Below are 19,273 nucleotides of genomic sequence, written 5' to 3' on the forward strand. Positions count from 1 at the left end.
TTCCACGCAAGAATCTCTTTTCCTTTTTTAAGGGGAAAAAACATGGAACTTATGTTCTTTGTTTGTGTTTTTTTAGCGAGAAGATGTTTGTTATAATTGAATTTTGTATTTTAAATATTAGTTCAAATTTAAAATTGTAGTGTTTTATTGTTTTTTTTTTTTGTTAGATTTTACTATATCGTAAGATATAATATAATTTTATCGAGTCTTGTGATACCATGAAATTAAAATATTGATGTTTATCCTATACAAAACATATTGTTAAGATTGGTGATTAAGTTAGAGAGAGTGAATAAATAATCTTAGAAAATTTTGAAAATATTTCGATTGAGATAGAAACATTGAAATAAAATTTTTGTCAGTTGTATATCAATAATCCATCAGGTTGTCATTGCACGGAAATAGGCTCACTGATAAGGTTTGAACACAAAAATGGCTTAAGGTAAGAACAGTTGGCTATCAAATATTGAACAAGAAAAACTTAACTGAATTGTAAATAACATGAGTTTGTTTCTGGATGTTCGGAGAATTCAATTACTCATATGTCACCCACTCTTCTTTGCTTAAAAATTTCACTAAAAGACTTTGACAATTGCAGTACTTACAACTGCTCACTTCAGTAGAACTAACCACGCAAGGTAACTGAAACTCTTTGTAACTCACTAAAAAAAACTGATCAATACACGTATTATCATATTACAAGTATTTTAGAAATTGAATACTAAGCACAAAAGATCTTTAATGATCTGATTAAATCACTTGTGTGTGCTGAGAAATATTGATTAGTTTGATTCTTGAATGCTTGAGAATGTTTAATCTTCTTCAAAGATGCGAGAGCGAGATTGACTCATGTCTTCCTCTATTTATAGACTTACTACTTGGTCACGTCTTTTCCACGCTACTGTCTTTTTTGACAATAGTACATTTAGAAAGTGCTCGCGACATTATGTTATTCTATCAAAAATACAATAAATTATCCGATAATTCGGTCGAGCTCTATGTAAACTGAAGAATTTCAGAGAATGTTGGTCTGATAAGCCTGATTGTTTGAATTATGATTCGGTAGGCTTCTCAAATCAGTCATCCTCTTAATTTCAGTTGGTCTCTCAATTTAGTTCGTTAAACATTAAGGGACTATAAAATTCTCTTTTCGTTAAAGACTTGAGTTGATCTTTTATTAAATGACTAAAATTTAATTGATCTAACACCTTTGTACTTTGATGACTTTCATCATAAATTTCAAAATTTCATTGTTCTATTTCACATTCAAAATTTCACACCATGATAAAATAAATGCAAAACTAGTTCAAAAGTAAATTTATATGCATATTTTTTAATTTTGTTTATACAATATGCATGAAATATTTATTGGAATAGTTACGTCGCACCACTCTCTTTGAATGCACTAAATACGATGCCGATCATTTTGATATTCGTGCTCAGAATCTAGTAAAGTCTAAAGATTACTGACAATATCTATCATTTAAAAAGATACATATATGTGTGTGTGTGTGTGTGGAAGAGATTTAAAAACATATTTCTATTACAAAAGTTCTTTGTAATAAAATATTAATAGGGTCCATTAAATATTGTTTTGGTCTTTGTTATACAAGGTCAAATTCAACTTGTGGTGAATATCGGAATTGTTTGTTTTTATGCATATGATGAACCACAATCAAATTTAAAATGTCAAATATCTTCCTTGCGAAATTAAAATTTGAATAAATTTTTTTAAAGCAAAAACTTGTGTGAGACGGTTTCACGGGTCGTATTTTGTGAGACGAATCTTTTATTTGGGTCATCCACGAAAAAATATTACTTTCTATGCTAAGAGTATAACTTTTTATTGTGAATATCGGTAGGATTGACCCGTCTCACAGATAAAGATTCGTGATACCGTCTCACAAGATACCTACTCATTTTTTAAACTCTCAGATGTTTTGATATATAGCAGTTCTAGAGAAAATTTTGTGTGTTTTCAAGATACTTTCTGTAAAACTTGATATTTTTTAAAAAAATTAATGCAATTTTTTAATTATTAGAATTAAGTGATGCATTAATCGTGGGAGTATATTGTAATGACTAATGTCATCATGCGAGAGCTGATAAAATTAAGGACGTATTTATTCTCTGTTAATTGACTTTATGTGTTATACTTCATTCATCTTATTATATTTAGGTTTACATATATTTTCACATAAATCAAGAAAGTTACAGAAAAAACAAATTTTACATTAAAATTTATCTTTTTATTCTTATTTAATGAATATTTTAATAAAATAAAGAAAATTTTTTAAAATAGTTAATATATTTTATTATGAGGGTAGATTGATAAAAGAATAAAAAATATTAATAAATATAGAAATTAGACTATATAATTTATACAGATGAAAAAATAAATATAATATTTATATTAGAAATGGAAAGAGTATAATTTTTTAAATCCGTGTACAATTTTTTTGTGTAATTTAAAATGTAAAATAGAAGAAGAATTAAGGCGGAAAAATATAGCTGACTATAGCGAAAACCCAAAGCCGACGACCTTACCAGTGAGTCAATCGAGTCCGCAATTTTTTTTTTGGAAAAATAAATTAATAAAAGTTTGGAAGAATAAATTGATCTAAGTTAATTAATGAGTGATTAAGTCGAGTCACGTGGTCCTCAAAATTCCATTAACACAATACAGACATAAATATGAAGGTTAATTCAAGCCTTTGAATTAAATAAATTATCCAAACAAAATTTAGCATGACTTTTGTATTCACTATTATTATTTTTCTTAAAAATGAACTTTTTCTACCTAAAATGGATTTACATCTCTCTTTTCTTTGTGAAAACCGGATAAGATTTAATTACAAGAACTTATATTAAAGTGCAACTTTTTTTTTCCCAATTTGAAGTTTTTCTTACTTTGTATGATTAAAAAATTAATTATCATGAAGGCAAAAGCAGGGAGGAAGCTGTAATGAAGAGCAAGGGAGACAAATAAATTTTTCACATTACTTTCTTTTACAGAAACTACAAATATGAAGAGCGTAACACAATCTGTACAATGAATGCATCAAGAAATGTAAAACAAACTCGAACAAAGCTGTCTAATCCTTGCTAAAACTACTGGCACCTTCGGCAAGCTGCCTATGAATATCTCAAACACGAACTTTCCGACTTATATGACGACCCAAAATCTACGACGTACTGCATCGATGATATTATTCATTACCAAGGTAATGTATATAAAAATGATCGGCAAATCCAGGTTGATTGCAACTTTTTGAGATAGGATTCTGTGTTCTTGGATTGAAGCAAATGGGACGGCTATTCCGTTATGTGAACATGGTACTTGGAATCAATGATAATGACTCAAGAACACACTGGACACTTGTGGTGACGACCTTACCACTAGTGATCAGATGTACACAGGTTTCACGTCGTTCGCCCCAAAACTTGCAGCACAAACTGGACACTTGCGGTGACGAGTTTCAACAACTCTTTGCACACAAGGATTACAGAACAGATGATAGCATTTTGTTATAACAACCTGCTCATATGGAAGAAATTGAGCAAACTGTGTCAATATTCGAGGACCAAAAAATCATCAAAGCAAAAGGGATGATGGTGTAGTTCTACATAAAGAATTAAATTCAACCATATTGACCACGACCATTTTCTCATTCTTGATAAATTGCCAGGTCCCCGAAAACCACATAATATTCTTTTTTTTTTTTGCCAAAAAAACCACGTAATATTCTGTAGATGTTAAAATTTAACACTCATGTAAATCTCACTTCTGAGCTTTGCATGTGAAATATAGCGGCAGCTGGTTACACTGACGTAAGAAAGGCTAAATAGAAGGAGAAGAAAAGTGAGGGTGCCAGGTGAGTTGAGTCGAGCTTCTTGAGCTTGAGTTTTTTGTTTAAAAGATTTCGATTATTTTCATACTTTTATTATATATCCGTAACAAGTAAATTTAGGAACTAATTTTGTTAAAACTTCGAGTAATAGATAAAGCATGATAATGAATTCTTTTAAAATAATATTTAAATAGCATTCCCGAGATTAGATGGATCTCAAACACAGCCGGAAATATGGAAAGCTCGACTAGTTTGCAGACCCAAAAAAAAGAAAATAAAACTGTGCATAAAACCTTGGAAAACACTGCAAAATTCAGTAGCTTGGATGTTTACATCATCCACAACATAAAAACATGTTGGAAGATATAAAAAGCCATACCTCTTTTCTCCGATCAAGGCAAATGCCGCACTTCAGTATATCCACGTATTCCTTCAGTTCCTGCTGAAGCTTTTCGGATATAGAAGAGCCTGGTTGCAACTTTAGATGTTTAACCTTAGTCCTCAGAGTTTCTATGTCTTCTTCAACTCTTTTCCTCTCAAACCTAATCAAAAACTCAGTTCATGAAGCTGGAAAGAATTGGTATAAAATGGATATGATAATTAAAGAACACTGAAACCTTTCTTTCTCTAGTTCTATCTGCAGCCCAGTTAGACATTTTCGACTATCATCAACCCTAGCTTGTGTTCCTTCAAGAATGTCCATCAGCTGCTGAGATGATTTTCTCGTGTCTGACAGTTTTTTTTGGATATTTTCCAAGTTGGTAGCATTTCGGACTCTATCTTCAGTTAGTCTCTGGATTTGATCTGATTGAGCTTTCAACTGCAATGAAAAATCTCGAGTTTTGTTGTCTGAACAAAGTAAATAGCGTTCAGTACCAGTACCATATAAGCAACTTATATTACCTGATCTTCAATTCTACCAGCTTTTAAGTCATATAAATCTATAGTTCTCTTTGTCTGCTGTGCAGCTTGCTCCAATGTTTGCTTCTCCATGAGCAGAGCAGACTCCGTATGTCTTGCCTGAACACCCTCCAAAAAAAGCTGTGATACAGAAGCAAAAATGGTCAGGTGAAACTTCCAATAAGTATTACGATCTAGAAACTACTCATAAATGTGTCGCGCACTTGCACCTATCAATACAAGGTAAACACCCCAAGCAGCAATACCATCAAACCACAGGAAAAAATTGATTGCAAAAATGTCCCTCTGGAATGGCATAACATCATAGTTGTAACAGTTCACAGTTGCAAGGTGAGGTGCACGTCTTATCGAAGCAAGGTGCACTATTAATTTTTTTAAACAAATATTAATCTACTATATCATTATATGACAAAAATGAAATTATTAAAATAATTAAGTTGTAGAAAGCAAAAATTCATCAATAAAATGATTCTTTGTTTGTATGATGATTTGAAGACACTCTGCGCTGATTCTTACTTCTTAGGGAATGCTTGCTGCTGACTTTCGTCGTTGCTGCCCTGCCTCTTATATCTTAGGGTTTACGTTTTGGGCTTTGTTTTTTTAATCAGCTCTGAACTCTGGGCTTTGCAACCCATTTTTGTTCGAAAAAAGAACAGAGATGCCGAGTAGCCTTCACTCAAACTAGGGCCAAAAAAAAAAGAGCTGCCTTCGCTCAGGGGAGCTTAAGCGTGCCTGAGGAAAGCTTCCCAGGCACGCCCAGGCACGCATGAGTAACCCAATGCGGCCAGGTGGCCGCCTGGTGGCGTCTCTCAACTTCACACCTTTGACAACCATGCATAACAGATTGCATATGCTACAAGAATCTCAGATGTTGGATAACACTCAAAAGTCAAACATTTGAATGAGTCTGAGCGTCGCAAAAGCAGCAGCAAAGACAAAGCAACTCTCATTAGCAGGATCTACTTAATAACTGTAATGGAATAATCTGTTTTCCAACAATTTTTATCTCGTGTTATTGAATTAAAAACTACAGGCAAACATGTAAAAACTTGTCTCTAGAAATCGTGCTATATTAGGAAGACCGGGTATGTGATTACCTTCACATTATAGTCATCTCTCTCGGTGATTTGGTGCAAAAGCTGTTGGTTTTGAGTCTGCATGTCATCATATGCTTGCCCAATTGTCTGTGACAAATAAAATTCAATACAACTAGAGATCATTTTGCATTGTGAGCGTTCTAGTGCATAAATATTTACAGAAACTTCCAGAACAGAAACCTCTATCTCAGAAAGATAGGTCTCAGTTTCTTCGTGTTTGGATTTTACGACATCAGAAAGTCTTGATTTTTCCCTGAAACCTCAGAGGAGAAAAACTATAAGATTAGTTGGTAAACAAAACTTTTCAATAAAAAATATAGACCAATTCTTAAGAGTCAAAAGATATGTTTATTCCACCAACTCCATTCAGTAATCATACACTGAAAAACAAAATGCTGTGTGCTTTGCAAGTGTCCTGTTAGCGATAGATAGGCCTTTGGCCCTATCAAAATAGAATTCTCTGTTGCTGCCTGCCACTATAGCTTGCAACCAAAATCACGGGCCCCAATTTATTAGAACTTGTGTTTTCTATTGCCACAAATTCTCTAATTTCCATGTTTGTCGACTTTTGGTTTCCAACCTACATTTGACTTGTTATCCCTGAGTCATATGGTTGGACTTTAGTAATTCAAAAGTTAGACGGTTGACCAATGTAAGGACTCAGGAAATTGTCCGAAGAGAAAAGACAAATATCTAGGGCCTATGGTCAATTTGAATACAGCAAGTCCATTTACTTTTGGACGTTTCCAACCCTGACATTCAAGTTGTATCTAAACCAGAAAGCATCAATCAAACAAATAAGTCAATCTGCAGTGGTAGAAATAAAACAAAATTATACCAACAAGGTGCAATATGACAAGAAAATTATCATGTCTTGAACCTATATTTGTCAATTCCAAATACTAGATCAATAAGAAAGGGTCGGATTCCGTCCTGGGGTCAAAGGTAAAAACACAGCAAACAGTGTTACTTCCTAACATGAAAAATGTAATTATAAAAAATTAATGAAACTTATAAACTTCTTATGAAACCACACCAAGTTATAGAAGATTAAAAGAAGCAAGCACTGGGAGATGGGGAATCTGAGTAGATTCAGAAGCAGACATAACAAAGACAAGGAGCAAACCTTTTAGAGGCATCTAACTTCTGTCTTAGGTCCGCAATCTCAGTTTCTGAGGCAGCTAATCTTTGCTGTGCTTTGGCCTCAGCTTCAATTGCAACTTTAACTCGCAACTCTAAATTGTGTTCATCAAGAGAAGATTTCAAACTCTGAACTCGAGCCCACGCCTTGATCTCAGAGTTTTTAGCTTCAGTAACTTCCCTGAATACATGCCATGGTTAAAAGCACAAACATTGAATATGATTTGTAATTCAAGGAGATATTCAATTCAAACCAACTCAAACAACTCTAGAAACATGATCTTAAACACTCTTCTCTATGGTTGATTACTTGCCGGTCAAATAAACGTTTCAATAAAGTGGTGCCTTCGACAACATCGTTTTAAACATTCTCAAAGAACTTAATAAATCTCTAGGAGTAAACAAGATATACAAAATTATTTAGATCATAAATTCATGAAACATCAAATCCAAGTTTCTGAAGCCTCCAACTAACCTCTTAGAAAAGAAACTGTGAAAGCAAGAAGAATGAATAATAGTAGATACCAAGGGCGGTAAACAATAAAAATTCATAAACAACTTATCTCAAGATCCTTTACAACCACTTACACTGCATGTTTCAGGCAAAAAACCACAGCCACCAGACTAAAAAATTGGAAACACTTAAGAAGGGGGGACTATTCATACACCAGTAAAATCCTGATTTCTCTGTCAACTCTATCGCCACGAAGTGCATCGTTGTATGTTAGTCACGTGGGATTAGCCAAACCCGAAACGTAACAGATCATGTCGTCAGGCACTGAACTTCCTCCCAGATTTTTCACAAGGTTTGCATGATTAACAAAATTCAAATGAACAAACTTCTTTATCTTTGACACAATCATTCTTTAGAGTTTAGATAGCAACACTGTTTACATATCCAAAAAAAGAAAAAAAGGACAAAGGTATTTCACAGTTAACATGAATTCACAGACCGTTGCATGAAATAGGTGTATAATTGGGCGGCATGCTGCAGTTTGACATTTAAAACTAATTAAACAGTGACAAAGATCTATTTTATAAGTAAGTCAGCAGACATTGCCCAAGTATTTAGAATAATAACAGTCCTCCCAGCTGTAAATTAAGATGAGCTGATCATAGTCCAATAAGAGTCGCTTACAAACAACACTGAGGAATGCTAACCTTGAATCAGTTGACTCTTTTCCATACATTTCCACAAAAAGCTTCAAGTCCAACTCACTTAACTCTAAATCACGGACCTGAACCAAGAAAGAATAAACTTAAAAGACCAAGAACGGATAAATTTAAAAGCCCTTGATCCATCTCTTCAATTTTTACCAAATTAATCCAAGGATATTATCAAAAAAAAATCCAAGGATATTATAAGTTCTCATAGAAGAGGTCAGACGGAGTCATACCGAGCTTGCACTATTTCAAGATATATGCCATATTGTATACAAGATCAAGGCGTAAAAGGTTATTTGAGCTCTAAATCCATTCTTATCTCAAGTATGGTAAATAGAAATTATTCACCAGAAAACAAAGCACAAGCCCAGGATGATACATAAATTCACTTTGAACTTTATTTCAAGTGTAAGTATCATTAGTCAAATTGATCTAATGCAAAAATAGTTATATCTCCTTGTGCTTATTCAACAAAAAGTCACAACTCATACCACAGCTTTCAACTTCTGTATTTCAGCATTTTGTTGAGCTGATCTAGCAGTATAACTTTCCAAATCCTTAACCTGCATATATTCATGGAAAGTAATACTGGAAATAATTGGGGGGAAAAGGCCAGCCCAAAAGGTGACTTCAAGCGTATAAAATTTAACCTTGCGATCAAGAATATTTGTAAGGGATTGAACATCAGCTCGCAAACAATGTACATCTGAAGCAGCCTCCTTATGTTTAATTAACTGATTCTGCATGTTCCCCATTTTCTCAGGAAACGAAGAAACCAATGCTTTAAATGCTGCAATGACTTCTTTCCGACCTAAAATTGAAATATAATAAGAATGATAATAAATTGGCACATAACTTACAGTGAAGAAGTGAAAGGACGCACTGAGTGAGGATAAGAGTCAACTTCATATACCAGGTTCTTTTAGTGCATCTTCCAGCTTGGTCTCAATATCAGTTTTCTCTTTGATGAATCTCTGTATCTCTGTTTCCAAGTCACTTATTCTGGAATCAGCAAAGGCTGACGATTGCTGAAGAACATCAATTAATTCACTTTTCATGTGATTTTTCCTTTCACGCCAGAAAAGAGTATCTTTCTCAACCTTGGTTTGAAAGGAAAAATCAGTACATCTACCAAAACTCTTGACTGAGTATAAAGGAATCCCAAATGAAACCATCAACCAGTTACAACCTGAAGTTGCTCATAGAGAGCCTGATAATGCACTACATCAGCCTTGGTCTTCGCCAGTTGATCTTTCAGCAAGAGATATGCTTGGGATGAGCAAATAAACTTCAAATTTTTCAGATTGCTCTGTCAAATGTTTCATTTATGATGAATATTTATATAAGTGAGAAGAAAAATCAGAAAACAAAAAATAAGGAGAAACTATAATAATGACCTGCAAAATTGACAACTGCCTCAATATATCCAGCCGATCTTCATGGAGATGCTTGAGATCGTCCAGTCGAGACGAGGATTGATCCTGGTCAAAAAATTAATCAGTTAATGTACCCCCAGAAATGTAATTATCATAAATAACAGATATCAAAATGCAAGTAACTACCAACAGTTCCTTCAATGTGGATTCCATGTCATGCAAATCTTTTTGTTTGTCCCTCACTTTCTCGCTAGTGGGCTGCTTATTTCCTCGATTCAGGACAGGGAAAAATGTTTCTTTCGCCACATCTCTTTCTGCTTTTAGGATTGCCAATTTACGGTTATTTTCTTCCAAGTCAGCAATTGTACTTTCTAGTTCTCCTTGAGACAGAAAAATAAGATAAAAAATCTCAATGACTTGCACATTTATAAACTACCATAATAAATAATTGAGTATACTTCAGATGTCAAAATAATAATTTAAATAATAATTTAGAATGCCACAAAACAGATGTTACTACACAAGGACCATATAATATTATTATAAACAGGAGACTGAATTTAAAAAAAAAACAGGAGACTTAATAGACCACCACATTCCATTAGCCACTAGAGGAAAAACAAAAAGCACATTTAGGGAAAAATAAATTTGGGAAAGACGAGCCTGCCACATAAGTCACTCATAAGGGCAGAAAATGAGAAGGGCCCAAGAGTTCAAGACCCTCGTGTACGCAAGAGTCTCTCCTGGTACTAGTGCTGCAATTTTCAGTATCGTGGCACGGCCTGAGCAGCTCCCATGTCACTTTTAGATGTATCTTTCTTTGCATACGCATACTAACATATCAAAGTGTTAGTAAGATGGTAAGGTTCAAGCTTAAACCACTAGAAGACCACCTAGTAGAATCAGAAACTGGTACCAAGTCTCTTGTTGATGTGGTTTGAAGTTTTAAATGGATGCTCAGGTTCACAATAAACCCCAGGAGATATAGGCATCCTGGGAATTGGCATCAAATATTCATGGCAAATAGATTATCTTTTCCCCTTTGTTTGTAACTTTTCTTAATACATTTATCAACAGACAAATAAAGCCTAACCAAGCAGGGAGTAAACAAAGATAATTTGGTGTCTATAAGCTATAAAATTTAAATGGTAAATAATGTGTTTGAAATGGTAATAATGCGTGATTAAGCAAAAGATTTGGAATAAATTTGATGTGATGAGCAATCCATCAAAATTGAAGAAGAATTTTTTAAAATCAAAACTTGGCACTAGGGATGGCAACTTTCCCCACGGGTTTGGAGCCCCGCAGGGGAAAACTCGAAACGGGGATGGGGATCCCTGATTTTTTTCGGGTTTGAGTTCGGGTTCGGGGATTTTTTTAAATCCCCGATGTAGTTCGGGGTGTGTATGGGATTATTATCTTCATCCCCGAAATCCCCGAACCCGCCCGGAAAATAATATCAATAATAAAATAATAGTATTATTAGTATTAATAATATAATAATATTATTATTTTTTAAAATATTAATAATATTATTATTATTAATATTGATATTGATATTAATATTAATATTATCTATAATAATAATAGATAATAATAAATTTTGAATTGAGAAAATCTCCGAATCCGTCATCGTATTGCCATATTAATATTTTTGAAACGGGGATGGGAAGTTGATCCCCGAAGTTTCGGGTTTAGGGATTCCCCGAACCCGAAAAAGCGGGGATGGGGGCGGGGATGGGGGTGGGGATGGAATTCGGGGATGGAGATGGGAAACCCGCCCCCGCCCCAGCCCATTGCCATCCCTACCTGGCACTTGTTGGGTACTTGGGACTTGGGAGTTGGAATTGGAATAAAGATAACTCTTTAAGTTGAAAATGAGATGAACGGGTACATAATAGGGCAGGTAGATTAAAGCCTCTAAAACAACGGAAAATAACGAACCGGTATTGAAAATTGAAAGAAAGGGAGTGGCGAAATGAGAAAGGAAAGCATAAGGAAATTTAGGGGTAAGATAAAATACCGAATTTTCGGTATACGAAGATTAACGTACCGAAAAAATGCCGAATTTACTGAATTTTCGGTATATCGAAGATTTCGGTACGGTACGGTAACAATACCGAATTTTCGGTATGATAACGGTGTGCAAATTGAAAATTTCGGTATATACCGGAATACTGAAATACCGGAAAAAATATACAAAATTTTTAAAATATATAATATTCTAAAACAATAAATTTATAAAAAATTTAAAATGTAAGGTTTTTTTCGGTATGAAACGGTATATACCGATTCCGTACCGAAATTTCGGTATACCGTACAATTTCGGTATAATCGGTATTCGGTTTGCTAGTTATACGTACCGAAAATTTCGGTAAACAATTTTCGGTACGGTATCGGTATGAATTTTCTTGTACCGTAATTTTCGATATAGTATACGGTATAAGATTTTCGGTACGGTACGGTATACCACCCCTAACATATTCATCTGATCAACCTCTTGTTTTTCGTAGGGGGCAGTGTTTCAGTCACTGGTTAAATATTTCAAAGCAAAAGAGAATTAGCATTGAATAACTTGAAAATCTACTGTTTCTAAATAGTAATGAATATTATTGATTATATCATCACAAACTAAAGCAAAATTTCCTGCTCTTAAGGCATATTCATGGGTCAACATCATTAGCTACAAAAGAAAGGATTCATACTATCCATGTCCCATGACATAGATCTGGACTATAAAAGGCATCTACAGCTTATGCAAGAGCCAAGAAGTGAGCAGACATCAATATAAAGCATAAACATTTCATTGATAACAGTCAAACAGAAATAATAAATTTTTAAAAAGAAGAAAACATAAAAAAATACCTCTCAAACGCTTAAGATCGAATTTATTCATTGCCTCATTGTCTCGGTGCCTCTGCAATTCACCAGCTAGCGATTTGTGTTTCACATGAAGATTGAGAACTTCAATTCTCAAATTCCTAACTTCTGCATGACAATTACTAGGCACCACCCTTTGGCCAAGTCCTAAAATGCGTGCGGAAAGAAAAAGATGTAAGAAGAGAGATGAAGGCAAGAAATACCAACAAAGGGACAGGAAATCATAATTTATAAGGAAAACAGATTTAAAGCTGATAAGAAACTTGGTCATCAACTTTAAACAACTGAACGTCTGTACACATTTTTCCCATATAATCAATCTCACCACAAGATGAAATTGCCTCCAAAGATGCAGCATACAACCAAACCTTCAAACCACTTAGGTCATCCAATGTAGCTACTAAATTGCGAAGTATGCTCTTAGCCTTTTCACCATCTGTTTGTCTATCTACTTCCATTGGTTTTGTATCCGTCGTGGTTGAGCAACTCTCAGTTGCACCAGTTTCCAGTAGCCGGCTTAGGAATGCATCTTCTGGTGGTGAATCACCATCTAACAAAACAAGCAATTAATATAATTTTATTGGTAAATGAAATTTCATGTAACAACGGTTGAAATGAATATTCAAGCAACCACAGTTCATGATCAACAAAGCATAATTCAGGCTGTCAAATATTAAAAAAACTATAATACACAACTTGCTATGAAGTCAATAAAGCAATAAAGAAAGCTAAACAGTAAATAAAACAACCATTGGCTGGCATTTTCACAATCAACTAAGCTCTGAAAAGAATATATCAGAAGATAGTAACAGAGATCTAAAAGTTATGAAGAAGAAGGTTACAAGCATAACCTGTACAAAATACAGAACAAACAACATATATTCGAATGCAAATTGCCGCTGCAGACTTCCCCATTTGCTCTTCCATTATAGAACCATAATATAAAACTATTCACTAGTTTTTAGTTATTAAATTTCTTTACAAAAGAACGTCCAAAAATGGGGTTACAGGGTGTGATGAAAGGAAGAACAAAGAAAGAGTTTCATGTCAACATGAGGCTTCACTCACCCTCAATAGTATTTTTGACTTCAAAACCTTGTCTGTGTTTCATTAAGACCTTTGTACCTTTAGAGCGTGATTCCATATCACCAAGCAGCTGACAAAGAAGTGAAACAATTTTAAAATCAATACATAGAAAATTTTGGGTATATGCCTAATGATATACAAACATTTCTGCTTCATATGTATTGGTTACATTAACCACTTACTCGGTGGTAATTTTATGAATGACGATTTTTCAAAGATTGTGTCTGTTTAATAGACATCAGACTTCAAGATAGTTTGTGACTTCGTTCCTTGGTAAACAAATGAATAAAATACCTCTTCTACAAGTATTATCTGCTTCACTATCACTGTCAACCCTAAATACCCTATATTCATCTTCAATTTTACTTACTGACCAACCATACACCCAGTGAGAAAGGTGTCATGGGTTTCGTTCTTCCCACCACTGTTGCCAACCGCAAATAAATTTCATGCTCATTACACAAAAGAAGCCTAAGAATCCATGAAAAGTATATCTATGATTTCAAAGAAAAGAAAAGAAAAGAAAAATCATATGCCAACAAAAACCGATGCCTAACTTTAAATTTTGAATTACGCTAAATGACAGGAAATCTACCCGACTGAAACATAGCACAAGTTTCCCATTGGTAGTAAGAGATAAGGGGAGTTTAGGTTGACAAAGTTCCATTCAACCCCCAACCCCAACCCACCCACCCCCTGCCTCAACTTACATTTTATGATTGATTTGAGGTCATCAGCAGCAAGGAAGCGAGTAAAGCAATTATGACTCTGGACTTGAATGCCTTTATTTTATTTTATTTTTCTTCCTTTATTATTTCTCAATCCAAAATTGGTGGTTAAGCCAATGTTTGAAATACAACCTGTTTCTGGCTATAATATGACAGGATGCTTAACAAATACTCTTGATGTTGGAATGAACACCAATCAAAGATAGTGAAAAGAATTACGAAAAGAAGAGAACCCATATTAGATTTCCTTTCCCAATCCCACTTCCTGATTTTTGGTTCGACGGTGCATTAAACAGTTTGAGCATGTGTAACAAATAAAACAGTAAAGTCTAACAAATAAAATAAAAGTTATGTAAATACAAATGCCAATTCAAAATCTTTAGTAGTCAATATATGTAAGAAGAAGGTAATTTTATATTGAAAACCAGCATAAAAAAGATATACCTCTTCCCATGAATTATTTACCACATCTAATGTCTTCGTATAAGACTTTTGCTTGTCTTTTAGCAGGCTCAATCTGTCTGCCAGACCAGTAATCTCGGCCTTTTGAGTTTCCAACTTCTGCATGAGTTTCTGGTTTTGAAATTTAAGAACTGCCACATCGAGCTACAGCATTGGAAAATAAAAATTGAAAGTTCCTTCACCAATAAAGAAATAAAATATCAAAATAAAAGTACAATTGGGACATGGCTATACAATAAAATACAGCCAACAGAAAGATCATAATCAAGTCATAAATGACCACCATGTTGTAGATATGTTCCTGCTAAGTTTCTCCTTCCATTAAGCAGAATTGTTAGCTGAGAAAGTTAATCATGCCCCATAAATCAAGAAAATCCAGTTACAATGGAAGTCAAGAAATCTAGCTACAATGACTTAATAATCATGTATCCATCAAGAATGGGTAAAAATTCAGAGGCAACGAATAACAAAATAAGTTAGAACTAAGTTGGTCCACTGCAACAAACAAGTCCACAACATGTCAAAACCATAAATCACACTCATGAAATCAGAATTCATATACAGAAGCTCATAAAACTGATCAAAATTTCACCATTTCTGAAATTTGCAAATTATTGACAAACATGAACCCATACCTATCCCAAAAGAAAGTATATGCATACAAAAAAAACCTGGCCAACCACCATATAGCATTCAGGTCAGTAACTTACCACTCAAGATCAAACAACAGTCTGCAAAACCCAATTCAAAAGATCGTGGTTTTGAACAATGAAGAAAAGATAAAGACAATTTTGCACCTTTTTTTCCTCGGATAAGGGCACAAATGTGTGCTTCTTAGCGGAAGCCGCAGTGGGTGATATGGAGCTAAAGTGACGTCGTTTCCTGTCAGCTTCACCCGTGCTCCCCATTCGAAACCCGCCCCCTCAAAACCCTAGAATCATCAATTTCACATTCCCCCACATGAACGAAAAACTCAATTCGTACACAAAGCACGGAAATCTAACAGAACGCGCGCTAAAAAGAAGTGCCAAAACGTAAAGACTGATCCTTTTCACCCTCCATGGATTGAATTCCGAAGACACCAACAGAAAGGAAAAAACAATCACTTCACTTCGATTTAAAGACAAAATCGAGCGATAAAAGAGACTGGTTTGGGTCAAACAGAATTACAGAAGGTGTAAAATAAAATAAAATAAAAGGGGAAGAAGAATGTTTGAAAAATCACCACTCGCACTGAAAGCTCTGAAAACAAAACAACTGTGGGAGAAGAGAGAGAGAGAGGGGGGGGTGGTTTTCTTTCCCCGTTTTCCCTGAATACGACGGAGGAGCATTCGGGAAATTCAAAAATTGTCGAGGGCAGTTGAGTCATTCGATTTTAAATTACGTGCGAACGACTGTGTTCAGATAATAATCGATGTGTTTCTTAGAAAGGGGTCAAATCATATAGATGCTTTAGCTTCGGTAAAAATGATTTTTACTTCTTTTAAAAACTCCAAGGTTTATTTCCACGAAATGTTGGAGAAGATTAACATTACATCAATGATCGAGGTTTCCATTTTTTTTTACTAAATTTTTTTTATGAGATTTGTTAAGTGAGATTTATCTGAGCAACGTGATTTGTAAATTATTGTACTAATTTGTGGGTTTATCTAATATATATCAAATAACAATGGTTGCGAGTTTAGTTATGGTAATAAGGATGCTAGTAGGTTTATAATGAGATGGTCTCACAGGTCAACTTTGCTCATGTTTATAATAATAAGCAAGTATGTCTCTTGTGAGACGATCTCACAGAATCTTTATCTGTGAGATGGGTAAACCCTATCGATATTCACAATAAAAATTAATATTCTTAGCATAAAATTAATACTTTTTCATAGATGACCCAAATAAGAGATCTGTCTCACAAAATACGACCTCTGTGACCGTCTCACACAAGTTTTTGTCATAATAAGCAATGCGTTTGATATAAAAAATAATATTTTCTCATGAGTGATCTAAATAAGATATTTGTCTCATATAATAGACTCGTGAGACCGATCAGTCATATACTATTTCATATTATTCCACCAAAATTCATCACTAATATTTTTGGAAAAAAAATTGATATGTGATTTGCGTATATTTGTTTTATTAATTAATTTGATATATAATCAAGTACCGCGAATGAATAAATAAATTAAATTATTTAATTTGTACATGCATTACCATGATTTATTTTGCTCTCAATTCATTTATATTAGTACATTAATAGGTGTCTTGTTCTAATATGTTACAACAAATACAGGTTCTTTCAGTTATTTCACTTAGTCCAAGCTAATCATTTATGGGCATGCTCTTACTTAATTCTTCAAATACATCATGCGAAACCAAGGTTGAGCTCGAGTGTAATAAATAAGAAAAATCACATCATTAACGTTTCTTACATTAATAATTATAATTAGTTATCACGTATATCAAATTGCAACTATTTTTTAACTTTGTCGTATTTCAAAAAGTACTTGTAACACCCGTAAAAAAAATTACATGTGTGACAATCGATGGTTAATATAATTCGGTACGTGATATTTTTTTGCGGTAATAATATGACTTAAATTTAAATTCAACTATTTCATTATATAAAAATGAAATCTAGAATGAAATATATATAAAAATAAAGCATTGATAACTCACATGCCTAATTTAGTATTTATTGCAGCATTATATTAATTAATTTCTCATGCAAGTTACTTTTTGCTCAACCTTCCAACACTCTGAATATATATTCCATCACAAGCTTCGCAGAAGAACTCCTTCAAACGTGATTCCAGGTCCAAAAGCCAGTGCCAGCCCCCATTCTTCTCCATCAATCCCCTTCTTTAATTCCTCCCTCATGTATTCCATCACATAAAACACAGTGTTGCTGCTAACATTTCCGAAATCCATTAAAGCCCTTCTGCTACACTCCAACTTCTCTCTTTTCAACCCGAGCGTACTCTCCAATCGGTTGAGGATCGCCGGCCCACCAGGATGAACCGCCCAGAACAACTCGTTATAATCCTTCAAACCCGTTTTCGCGACGAGTTTCTGGCAGAACTCTTCGATGTTTTCGTCGATTTTCTGAGGAAGATCCCGTCCAAGTTTGAAGTTTATCCCTTCTTCCGAAAGGTACCCATCGATCACATTCTGTGTCCCCGGCAAGAACTGCTGCACCGCGTGGTTCAGTTCGAAGAATGGCGATTCAGTCCCAAGTAACGGGTCTGTCCCTATGATCGCCGCAGCTGCGCCATCTCCAAATAGTGCTGCCCCAACAAGGTCGTAAGGGCGGGTTTTATTCGGCGGCCGGAAGCCAAGAATGGTTGTTTCGGAGGTGGTGAGTAAAACTCGGCTGCCGGGATTATTCTCCGCTATGTCTTTGGCCACCCTCAGGCCTGTCACCCCACCGTAGCAGCCTAGAAAGTAAAGCATGACTCGGTTAACGTCATTTTTCAGGCCTAATTCAGCAGCGAGGTAGAGGTCGCCGCCTGGGAGGCGTATCTCGCTGGATGAAACATAAACAAGGTGCGTGATGTGCGATACGGGTCGGTTCCATTGTTTTATGCATGCTAGGCTTGCTTGTGCAGCCATTTGGACGACGGCTGGGTTCGCTATGTCAAGGCGTTGCTTAATCGTCGGAGAGCCTTCGGTGGTGAGTTCGGGGTATTTGTCGAGGATTTCTTTCGACATGACTGTGTATCTGGTCTTCACAGTAGTCGTTTTGCCTGAAATATATATGAGGGAATAACACAGCATAAATCATAGATATAATATATGCTTTTCATGAATATTTTATTTAATTTGTTGTTATTATTTTGCCTCTAGATTTCTAATTTGACATTAATCTTAACGTAATTTTTTTGTTTTAGTTGTTCTTATATAATTTTTTTAACAGTAACTTATACAGTACATCACATATTGTTGTCGTTTTTTCAACAAATGAAAAGCCATTCAATTTTAAACATATCTTTCGAGCAGATAGTCATTTGTGATCAAAGCAAATTCAAGGGGAAAATATGAACATTATGACTTGTTGCTATTGAAGAGCTAAGTAAAATAATCACTTACACAAACGCTCTAGTTTCTCCTTGATGGCTAAATCATCGCACTTAGTGTCACGAATGTATCCCTCAACCAAGCAATCTTGAGGAACAACTTGACTCGGGAACGCTTTCCCGATAGCAAGAACGGTTGCCTTCCCTGGTGTCCGTGTGCGTTCAGGCAGCGAATTAGCACATTTCTTGGATTCACCATTGCCGTTGATCTGCGACATGGCTAAGATATTCCAAAGTTTTGGTGTGAATTTGTGTAAAGTTGCATGGGATTTGGGAGAATTTAAATGGGATTTTAGTGTGGTATTGGAGAGAAGTTGGTGACAAAGGAACACTGGCATGAGTAATTAAGAATGTTCTTTCTCTAATAAGAATGCTTTTTCACCAAGTCGTGGGATTGGGTTGGGAGTGTGAATGTTAAATTATTTGGAATTCTTCTTTGTGCTTTGTGTTCTCTATGTGATAATTACTCGCGGTTCAAATTTCGTGTTCCAAATTATA

General features: G+C 34.8%; 2 protein-coding genes across 3 annotated transcripts; both read right to left on the bottom strand.

The window, feature by feature from the left end:
* Nucleotides 1–3,232: 3,232 nt before the first annotated feature.
* On the bottom strand, nucleotides 3,233–15,990 carry LOC142519508 (E3 ubiquitin-protein ligase BRE1-like 1). 2 transcript variants are annotated; one of them, XM_075622544.1, is made up of 19 exons: nucleotides 15,503–15,990; nucleotides 14,688–14,849; nucleotides 13,498–13,585; nucleotides 12,755–12,979; nucleotides 12,415–12,576; nucleotides 9,736–9,929; nucleotides 9,571–9,654; nucleotides 9,363–9,482; nucleotides 9,087–9,273; nucleotides 8,824–8,984; nucleotides 8,665–8,736; nucleotides 8,171–8,247; nucleotides 6,996–7,190; nucleotides 6,050–6,122; nucleotides 5,870–5,956; nucleotides 4,755–4,892; nucleotides 4,469–4,671; nucleotides 4,231–4,393; nucleotides 3,233–3,538 (listed from the first exon to the last, which is right to left on the bottom strand). In XM_075622544.1, the coding sequence occupies exons 1-19, from the start codon at nucleotides 15,611–15,613 to the stop codon at nucleotides 3,407–3,409; spliced, it is 2,634 nt and encodes an 877-aa protein (XP_075478659.1). In that variant the 5' UTR covers nucleotides 15,614–15,990; the 3' UTR covers nucleotides 3,233–3,406. The 2 variants fall into 2 exon arrangements, with proteins under 2 accessions (XP_075478659.1, XP_075478660.1); XM_075622545.1 differs by having other exon boundaries at nucleotides 14,688–14,881.
* A 1,484-nt stretch (nucleotides 15,991–17,474) lies between these two features.
* On the bottom strand, nucleotides 17,475–18,993 carry LOC142519290 (type III polyketide synthase A-like). The gene is made up of 2 exons (XM_075622262.1): nucleotides 18,789–18,993; nucleotides 17,475–18,445 (listed from the first exon to the last, which is right to left on the bottom strand). Exons 1-2 carry the CDS (start codon nucleotides 18,991–18,993, stop codon nucleotides 17,475–17,477), a joined length of 1,176 nt encoding a protein of 391 aa, XP_075478377.1.
* Between the last annotated feature and the right edge of the window lie 280 nt (nucleotides 18,994–19,273).

The sequence above is a fragment of the Primulina tabacum genome, chromosome 11, assembly GCF_025594145.1.
Source record: "Primulina tabacum isolate GXHZ01 chromosome 11, ASM2559414v2, whole genome shotgun sequence".
Taxonomy (NCBI): domain Eukaryota; kingdom Viridiplantae; phylum Streptophyta; class Magnoliopsida; order Lamiales; family Gesneriaceae; genus Primulina; species Primulina tabacum.